Below are 10,916 nucleotides of genomic sequence, written 5' to 3'. Positions count from 1 at the left end.
TTAGTTTGTCCAAATACTTTTGAGCCTCTGAAAAAGTGGGGACCATGTATAAAAGTGCCTAGTCTTTTTTAAATGGCTCATACAATGTTTTTGTTGAACACCTTAAATTCAAAAACCAAGTCTATATTTCGATCACATCTTGATTGCTTCATTTCAAATCCATTGCGGTGGCACACAAAATCATGAAAATTGTATCACAGTCCAAATACTTATGGACCTAACTGTTTAGTGAGATTCACTCTAGAGGTGCAGCAAATGGCTCTGGAAGATGACCAAGAAGACTGGAAGAATGTATGTGACTTCAGAAACCGCGCAAAAACAGCCATGGCTAGAGTTTCAGTAACTATTCTTTTACGAGGTGTTCCACAACAGAGAGAAGTTGATTCATCTGGAAGTACTGTTGTGGATCATTCACTGTTAAATAAACTTGCCTGTTATCGGGCTTAACTCACATTCAGTGTGTGTGTGTGCCTAGGTCTTTCTATCTCAGTGCTCATTACTGTATTATTGTTGATGGTGTTGTAAAGTGTCAACAATTACATTCAGCTTAGTTTATTATTGTGGAAAAGCCTTAGTATATCAGAATGCTACAAAACACCATCATGATTTCCATGGAAACTACAAAATGCCTTCATGAGTGCCGGGTTGTGGCTCAGGTTGCTGTAAAATTGTGATGTCATTCATTCTCAAATGTGGATGCCTACTCTTTGCTGGGACATCATTCTCAAATGTGTACAGGAGTAGGTGTAAGACGCTTCATACATACTCCTCATGTCCTAGACTGAGGTAGGACATATTCTTAACCCTAGTCAGGCGTTTAGTGCAATCCCTTGGAGTAATTCTGAGATGCTTGATAAATAAAAGTTGAGAAGACATTGTGTTCTGTCAGATCTACAGTTTTCTGCATTCGATTCAATAATTTCATATACAAATGAACATTTGCTGGAATTGATCTTACCTTATTCAAAAAAAAAAACTTTGAAAACGTAAGCAACAGCAGTCTACACATTACCTCCCATACCCCCTCTCCCCAACCTCATTCCATCTCTGTAATAACTGTCACGTTTTCTCATTTTCCTTGCTAATCCAATTCATTATCTTGAGTTCTCTCATATTTATTAGAAATATTAACACTAGTTTGTGAAAGGAGGAATAAATTCTCATGGTATAAAGCTGGCCACCTAGTAAGGAATCATATAGTAGAAATAAAAAGTAATTTGGTGATATGCAGCTGAAGCAGAGTCAGAGCAAAGGTCAGGCCAATAGCCAGATCGAGAAAAGCCAAAGCACGAACAAACCAAGATCAGAACACCTAACTACCATTAAATAGTCGAAAAGGCCCATGCCAATGCCAAAGTGATGTTCTTCCTCTTAGACATGTCGGGACATCAGAAGAGTGGCAGGGTTTGGTGTCACAGCTTCTATAGCAGCAAAGAGCTTCTGGAGGAGTATGACAGCTTAAAGCTTGTTTTAGAATATTTCTGTCGTTATTTTATCGAAAAGTAGATGATTGACGAATGGGAATCCCAAACACAATTGTATTTTCTCTGCTGGTCCTAGGATCCTGATATTTGTTGTGTTATAATTATAAATCATAACAGTGAGAACAGTGTATTGCTAAAGATACACAGGTTTTAGGCAAATCTTTATAAACCTTAGAATAAAGTACTAACAAAAATGTTTTTTTTTTACAAAGCTTAAAATATAAAGCAGAACAATACTAGGATACTTGTATAAAAATAACAAGATATTAGGATGCTGTTAAGAAGAATAAAAACAATCTTTTGCTGTCTCTGTGGCAACTTCTATCACTTGATAGAGCAGAGTGTGGTGTCTACAACTCTGAATTTTAAAAAGTGAAAGAAAGCGGACAGAGAACGTAACATTCTCAAACCTGCCAAATCCAGTTTAGGATTGCATGGGCCTGGATAGCCCACCAGCCTGAGGTGCAAGGCAGGAATCAACCCAGGATATCCATCGAATGAGCACACTTCCACGGGACCAGAGTTTTGGGATGTGAGAGAAGAAAACTCATGTGAACTATGACCAGCATGGATTTGTGAAGCAGCAGAGTTAACCATTGATCCATCATGCCATCCCACAGAGTGTAAGTATGTTTCAGTATTTTTCCAAACTTTAAACACCACTAAAAGCAAGATAAAATTAGTCAGTTATCTAACTCATTGTGCTTCTAAAGTCCGGTAGCATTGTTTGAACAAAATAATTTATCCCCAAAAGTGGTTTCCAAACACTAAGCAACCAGTTAATAATAAATCAACAAAGCAACATGGCTACTTCAGGAAAGGGGGGCATGTTGCATCTGTTTAGGCCTCCAACGCAAAATTTTGTCCAGCCTCCTAGGCCTGCTCTCCATTGAGTCTTCTGAAGATGGCGTGAGGGCTTGCGTCTCCTCTTGGGCCGCTGAAAACTCGGCGCACATCTGTGAGAGGTGCTGTGTGAGCTTGACCATTCCAACGATCAGCGCCCCCCCAATCAACATCAGAGTAGGCCAAAACAAGCAGTGGAACACCATTGTGGTGTCGTACTTCCTAAACATGATGGCATCTTCTGGCTTTTTTTCTGGGTTATAGTAGCAAGGGAAGACTGAGCCATTTGAGTGGTGCAACGAACGCTTTATTTTCTCTGCTTCGCTCAGTAGTTCGTTTCTATCTCTCAAGCATTTTGGGATGTAGAAGCACTGAAACAACAGAAATATGATACAGTATATTAGTGGCTGATATTTGTCAAGCTTTTTGTAGTAAGAATACAATGTATGCGGAAAGAGAACACCAAATATAAGCCTTTAGTTGATGATCAGAGTATTCATTTTAAGAAAATGGATGTACTGCAAATGGATTACCTTTGGGTTTAACTGAATAGCTTCATCATTATAGTGCAGTAGGACCTTCCGTCTTGTGTGGGAAAGGTTCACAAAGACCTGGAGGCAGGGATACTTGGCTTGTCCTCGGCAGTCAACCCCACACATAAACGAACATTCAATCCAGTCTTCAAGGATGTCGGCTCTCATCACCGTACAGTTTGACTTCTCACTAAAAATACTGAGGAAATGTACAATCATCAACTTGTTCATTCTGCTTCATTTAATAGACAGAGTTCTGTCTGGATGATAATTTCCCAGTACAAGAGGTTCAATAATTATTGAATTTTGATTACAGGGTAAAGAGGTTCAAGGATTTGCTCTAAAGTACCAATGTAGTTAAGCAGTAACAACTATCCAAAGCATGCAAAGGTTATCGCCAAACATCGAGCAAGCAAGAAAGCCAAACTGAAGGAGATCATTCAGTGCGTCAAGCTTACTTTCCAAGTTGCCCCAGTATTTCGTCCAGGTGTTTGAGAACCAGATTAGGTCCTCACACTGCATAGAGGAAGTGGAATTCTGTTAGCCTTTCAGAGTAGTCAGTTCTGTGATGAACTTAGCTGTTCTTCTTGGCAAAGCGTTTAGAGCTGATAATGTCTTTTGGAGGTGTGAAGACCATCTGTACACACACACTACTCAGCATATGCCCTAGATAGAGCACTCTAGTTATAGCATAAAGTTCTTTGAATTGTTTTAACGTTATAACTTAACAAGGAATTTGTCATTTCTTCCAAATACAACATGAAGAATAAAAATGCTGCATAAACCCACTTTTTATAATTCAATGGGAAAGTGAGATTCTACATCATCTCAAATTAGAAAAAATCAAATTCTCTCTTATGCCCAAAACATTTTTAAAATATGGCAACAATTCATTAATATAATTTTAGAATAAGTATGATGGGCCCATGATTGACTCTATTATGCTATTAATTGTTTAATTATATTTAAAATGTTTTTTTCTGTATTGTATCATTTTTTCTTTTTCTCTTGGGTGAGGGTTAAAACCTTTTTTTTTCTTTGCATTTTTAATTTTCTTTGGACTTATTTCAATGAAAGTTTTTGTATTATGTTGTTATCCTTTGTTTGATAGAGTAGTATGCTGATGTAATGTAATGTTGCAAAAGTATTAACCTCTGAATGATTTGCTAGTTTGCTACTTACATACCTGCACTAGCTATCCTCTGTTAATAACTAATGTTCATTTTCCTACAGGAAGTACCTGACAATTCTTCTATTCTGAATATTGCCTACTTTGTTTTTAATGCCAAGCCAGCACATCACAACCCCAGATTGAAAAACAATGACAATCCATGTCAGCGTTCCACATATGGCTCACTTGTTCTTATTGTTTATGTTTGTTCTATGTGTTTTACTGAGCGATCAAAAAGCTATACATAGCTCTCTCAGTTACACTTGCAAATACTTTTTGATTTATAGACTTAGAGCGTCAGTCTTGATTAGAGAGCAAACAAATATAAACTTCTTTTTCCAGCAAAGCATCAAACATATTTTCCCTTCAAGAAAACCAGAAGGACAGATGGCCCACTTATGAGACCCATGTGATGCTCAGGTTCCGATTTTGATAGGGAGTATACAATATGTGCAGAAGCACAACCCTGAATATGTACTACAAGTATTCTGGTAGCCTAATAATTAGGCTGGCCAAATTGCATTGCTGGATCAATTTACAATAGATCGTGACAGACCATATATGTCACAGGAACATGGCTGAGTACAAATTATTATTCATTGCTTAGAAATAAAAGAGGGAATGTGTGATTTCTGCTCAACAGGCAATAGTGGCATATCTCCAACTATCAAGCAGGCATAAAGCCACTATGTCAATGAGATTGTGTTAAAAAATTAAATCTTAATGTCTCTTTCACATGACTATCGGGCCATGTGCGCTTCAGGACTACATCAGTTGTTAGGCAGGATGGGGTACCAGTCCATTGTTAGGTCTGCTCATGCACACACCCACTCTCCTGCAAGGCCCAATTATAAGCGTTGATTAATTTAACTTGTAAGTCTTTGCGAAACAGGGATGTGTGGTCAGGGGAGGCAGGTGAGATACAGCCTCACCTGTCATCATGAAAAGTTAAAAAAAAAAATAATAATGATAAAATCACTGTGGCGCAGTGGTAGCGCTGCTGTCTCGCAGTTAGGAGACCCGGGTTCGCTTCCCGGGTCCTCCCTGCGTGGAGTTTGCATGTTCTCCCCGTGTCTGCGTGGGTTTCCTCCGGGCGCTCCGGTTTCCTCCCACAGTCCAAAGACATGCTGGTTAGGTGGATTGGCGATTCTAAATTGGCCCTAGTGTGTGCTTGGTGTGTGGGTGTGTTTGTGTATGTCCTGCGGTGGGTTGTCACCCTGCCCGGGATTGGTTCCTGCCTTGTGCCCTGTGTTGGCTGGGATTGGCTCCAGCAGACCCCCGTGACCCTGTGTTTGGATTCAGAGGGTTGGAAAATGGAAGGATGGATGGATAATGATAAAATAAATTTGTCCACCGGTCTGAGCTATAAGTTTGTTTTCTGTATGATTCCAATAACTTTGTTCATTTTATAGTCAAAATCGCTGAATTGGCACATTTCCTGTAGGTTCCTCGTACTGCACTATCCCTCACACACTGGGTTGATGTATGCAATTGGCGCGGGCTTGTTGCTGTCTGTCTGTATGACGGCAATATAATGTTTGCAGACACGTTTATTATACACCCTGACTTTCCACAATCTGGCTAATATTTTTAATGAATGTGTGTGACATATTTAGTCTTGCTGATCGGACATAAAACCGCAGTGAAAAGGCACAAGGAGAGGCAGACAGTACCATCCTGCACTGAAGGGGGCAGATGTGAGCCCAACTACAGTGGTTCCGCTTATTTTTATTTTTTGTTCTGACTGACTGCCAAAATGGAAGATTAAAATTTTTAAAACTAAAGGAAAATAAGGAGGACTTTTACAAGAAAGTGACGGAGATTTTCATGGAGAAGGATAGGCGCATTGACTTCATTTACAAATAAAGGTAAGACCATAAACGGTTTTCAATTTTATAAAAAATGGGATCAGACTAAGAAAAAACAATCCAATATTTAAAAACTAAATTTTGACCTTAAATAAAATATTCTTTTGTTTTTCTTGTTATCCTTTTGTTGTTGTATTAAAATTGATTAAAGCATCAGAATTAAAAGCTTTTAAAAACAACTAAATATTTCAATTAAGGTCAAAATTGAAATTAGTTTTTTTTTGTACACTTCTCTGTATTTTCATTTGTATCGAATGAGTATGAATTGTGAAATTGCAATGGCAAATTTAGAACATACAGTATGGAAGGTGCAGAGCAAATACGCTCTCTCTCCGCTATAAATGTAACGTTCTTTCTTAGCCAAATATGAACCTTACCGATGTGTGTGTAAAGAATGCTGATGAGATATGAAACATAAACAGTAGGCAATGTGAATGCTGGCTGCCAATTGAATAGTGAATAAGCTACTCTTCTGATTTCATATATTTGTAAATCTGACTCTGAAGGAGTCATTGCCTCACCAGCCATGAACCTCACCGCACGTCACTATTGCAAAATGGGAGGAAAATGGGAGTACTCCTAAGGAATGCAGACATGGGGAGACATGCAAACTGTACTCTGATGACCACCATGCTGCTTGGTTTCAATAATTACAATCTGTCAGTTTATTTTTTTACATGACAAAGTATCACTTTGGACCTTTGCTATTCAGAAATTACTAGAAATATGCAGCCCAACTACATTGGATCACTACATACACCTCAGGTGTAGGTGCTGACCTTCTACAGTCAAGACACTAGTGAATAACAGCTTGGCCTATTTCAAGACCACCAAGTAGGGCATTTTTATTGACTCTGCCACTGGTCCAATGAGTATTTTTGTAATATGCAGTGTTTCTAACAGTGAGATAAAGTTATACCCAATTTAAAAAGAAAATCAGAAAAATAATAATATTTATAACAAACTTTGAAAACCAAACTTCTACATTGTTTCAAATGTTACAACTGTACAAAACTACAGGCCTGGCCTGATAAAGGCTAACAGACAGGAAAGCTAGGTGTGTTCATTTTTGACATTGAAGATGACCCACTTCAAGGTTTTGTTTCTTTCAGAGAGTATATTTAAACAAAGGAAACTGTAGTTTCTGTACTACAACTTGCCTGGAGAAGGGGTCTGAGCTGCTACGAACACTTCTCTATTGTAATCTGTTCAGTTAGCCAACAAAAGATGTCATTTTGCTTTACTTCTCATTACAAGCAAACTAAAAGAAATACAACTAGAAACAATTAACATCCCCTAATCTACTTTATGCACCCTCTCTGACTTTTCCCGGAATCACCTCCATGATTTAGTGATAGAATTTCTGGATTGATCCAACAGGCCAAATAAAATGGAGCTGGAATGTTTTATTAGATTTAGATAGTGTAGTGATTGCAACTCCACATGCATATCATGTATTGGGACATTTTTAATTACTTTGTTCTTTTCCCAGTTCCTGTTGGAGAGACAATGACAAACTATAAGTGCACCTAACCTTACCAACACATCCACAGTAGAAAAATAGTTCACGTTCTGCTTCACAAAGTTTCTGTTTCTTCCATGACAACTGCTGTCATTTTTGTGGCACTGGAATGTTTGGGAAAACTACCAATATTTCACATCAAATGTATTTTTGAGGGTCTACTAGACTCACTACTGCTTAGCTATAAAATGAAGAGCTCGGTGGATGACGTGACACCCATAGAGATTGAGTATTGCCATTCAGCACATAGACATGCAGGCCACCTTCTGTTTATTCACTATGGTGATAGTAACCATACTGTTAATGTATCTTACTTGCATGCCCTATCAACATTCAATGTGTTTCCACTCTCCAGTGCCATAAATGTAATAACATACAAAACGTCATTAAAATTAATGGAAAATACCAATCATATACCTGATGTACTATTTACAGCTGTTTCTATGCTTCCGGTACCTATACCCTTGTGGATAAAAACCCTGGATCTTTTTTCATCTGGAAATACACATAAACAATCTTGATAAGAATATACATAATAAGCTCTATCTTTATTACAATTATTCCCTCTATATAAGTCTTTAACCTTAACTTTGTAATTGAACACACCACAGGTAAAGACAGGCAACAAAACACAAGTGTTGAAGGGCTCCAGAAGCCTGGCCGGTGTCTATTTGGAATTTGCACACGCTTCTCTTGCCCGCATCGGTCTTCCTTCCTCATCTCTAATTCTAATTGTGAATATGAGTGTATGTGTGTGTGTGCACAACTCAGTGCTGCGTTGGACTGTCAGATTCTCCGTGGCGTTTACTGCTTTGTGTCTTGTGCTCTGGCAACACACAACCGTAAATTTGATTAAGTGAGTTCAAGAGTGTAATGAGCATCTGTGTGTGTAGTGGATTATACAGGTCACAGAGAAAGTTGCTTTAAAGACACTGCTATTACACTTAACTACATAAAAGTTATATTGCATACTGCATTTTATTTAGTTTAGTCACTTCTTTAATTCGTCCAGTGCCTGGCAGTTACAAGAAAGTGTACAGTTTCATTAGGGCTCACTGCTACTATTATGATAAGACCACTTAATAGATTTCAGATCTGACCTACTCAATGCAACCAAGGGGCAAAATACAGTAGGTAAAAACATAAATTAATGTGTCGTTACCATGAAGAGTAAAATGTCAAAGAACTGTGATGAAACACTGACTGAGGAAACATATGAGCTTAAAAGAGGAAGCCAATGTGAAGTGACATGACTGGTGCTAAAAATGAGCCACAGCAACAGAGGTCACTGCGACAGCTGAGGAAGATGAACCTTTCACAGGAGCTGTTGATTCAGTTCTACAGTACACAGCAGTCATCGAGTCTGTTCTCAGCTCACCCATAACAGCATGGTTTAGATCAGTAACTAAGCATGACAAAAACAGGCTACTACGAATAGTCCAGTCTGCCGAAAATATCATTGGTGCCAGTCTGCCCCCCCTACAGGACCTGTACTATTCCAGAGTCATGAAACGGGCAAGAAGAATCATCACTGACCCCTCACATCCGGGCCACAACTTTTTCCATCAGCCAAGTGTTATCTCTGTATATATAAAATCTGTCTGTCTACTTTTCATGAGAGAACTACTTAACGGATTTAGATCGTTTTTTTTTTTTCCTATAATTTGCTTGAAAATTTTGTTTGATTTAGCGACTTCCCACATAGTATTATAGTTCGCTTGCAGTACCGATTTATTTGCGCGAATTCGAGAGACACACAGTGGGCAGTGAGAGTGGGGTGGGTCCCTCCTCACTCACTCACCAGCCTTGGGCGTGTTCCTTACTTCCACTTAGCTAGCAAACGAGAGAACTACTTAACTGATTTAGATGTTTTTTTTCTATAATTTGCTTGAACATTCCAATTGATTTTGCGACTTCTCTCATCGCGCTAAGAATCATAGTTCACTTGCAGGAGTGATATAGTCGTGCTAATCCAAGACAGAGGCTGCAGGCCGAGGGGAGGGGGAAGCGTGACATCAGGAGTGGGGAGCCAGGCAGGGCCCTCCTCACTGTCCTTTTTCAGTTCTACACGAGCGGAGCCGTGGGGCACGGTTAGTAGATTAATATACACCAAAACAAGCAGATAGAAGAACAGTTTTTTCCCACAGGCCATCAAGCCCACAAGTGGTTAATTCAGCTTAATCAGGCTGTGCATCACACCCCCAGGCCTTCCAGGGTCTTGTAATACCGTTTACATATTATTAATATTTGTTTTTCAGTGTTTATTTCAGCATTTCTTTTAGTTGCTGTCTGCAGTTTGTATGCATATATATGTATACGTTCTCTATCTTGTTTTTTATCTCAGGTGTGTGACTAACAGTTGAGTGTATGTTGATTATGTAACTTATACTTGGAGAGTCACCAAAACTGGAGTCAAATTCCTTGAATGTGTGCATATCTGGACAATAAATGTGATTCTTATGAGTGATGTGGAAGAGTGGGCTCTTTGTAACTGTCTGTTTTGACCCAAGGCCTCTCTCCAAGTAGTGCATTTGACAAAAGAAAAAGACTGTATGGGCATAATATGCATTTTGGTAGAAGAGAGTATAATAAAGTCTGGTACAAATTTACTGGGACTTCTAACTACATAAATAAAACATTTGCCACATACATCTATACTTCTCTGTGTCTTTAAAACCATGCAGGGCATAAACAGTTCAAGAATTCATACAAATTTTTGAGTCTAGTTTACACTTCTCACATGTGTCCATTTTGATGACCTACTGTGATACGACTACATTTGGTATACATATGTCTACTGTTTATATGATGCAGAAATACAGTGGTATGTTGCTAAATCTTATCCATGTAGTACTGTGACAACAGCAACTTCATTGTCAAAGTCAGTCAGTCAGTCAGTCATTATCCAACCTGCTATATCCTAACACAGGGTCAAAGTGTTTTCTACAAATACAAAAAATGTACTGTATATACTTGCGGATAAGTTCTCCCACGGATTAGTCAGGACTTAATTTTACAGTATAATTTCTAGTATTTTATAATGTCGGTCGTATAAGTTGAATGCGGAAAACTCACACTATTGGTCCAAGAGATTATGATATGCTAACGCCCACCTGACAGAGTAACCACAGAGCACACTGCCTCTTTTTCTATGTGGGTGCGGCAATGCGCTGTATCAGCACGTGCTCCTAACCTCTCTGTCTCTCTCGTTCTATTGTGCCTACGTGGCCACACGGTAATACCCAAACTGTTCCGAAGAGACGTTTGCACTGTTTTGTGTTTTTTTGTTTCTCACACCCTCATATACCTTTATCGTAAGAGCATTCCTTATCTACGATGAAGCTCTCAATCAGAACAAAATATGAAGCTGGTTTTAATTAAACATCTTTGAAGTAGTGAAAGAAATTGGTAACTGCACTGCTGCAACAAAATTAAATGTGTTTGAGAAACTGGTGCGAGATTGGAGGAGGCAAGAAGATGTAAAAAAAAAAAAGT

The 10,916-nt window shown here is 38.7% G+C and overlaps 1 protein-coding gene across 1 annotated transcript in view; it reads right to left on the bottom strand.

Annotated features, from left to right (window-relative positions):
• Positions 1-1,601: 1,601 nt before the first annotated feature.
• Positions 1,602-10,916, bottom strand: part of LOC114645433 (calcium-activated potassium channel subunit beta-3-like) — a 32,112-nt gene continuing 22,797 nt past the window's right edge. The window contains exons 3-4 of the mRNA XM_051923993.1: positions 2,861-3,059; positions 1,602-2,698 (exon numbers count right to left, since the gene is read on the bottom strand). Coding sequence (XP_051779953.1) covers positions 2,297-2,698; positions 2,861-3,059 — 601 coding nt within the window. The 3' untranslated portion in view covers positions 1,602-2,296. The remainder of the gene's footprint in view (positions 2,699-2,860; positions 3,060-10,916) is intronic.

This window comes from Erpetoichthys calabaricus, chromosome 2, assembly GCF_900747795.2.
Source record: "Erpetoichthys calabaricus chromosome 2, fErpCal1.3, whole genome shotgun sequence".
NCBI classification, from domain to species: Eukaryota; Metazoa; Chordata; class Cladistia; order Polypteriformes; family Polypteridae; genus Erpetoichthys; species Erpetoichthys calabaricus.
Note: the sequence above shows the minus strand (reverse complement) of the source record. Positions and strands in the feature narration are given on the sequence as shown.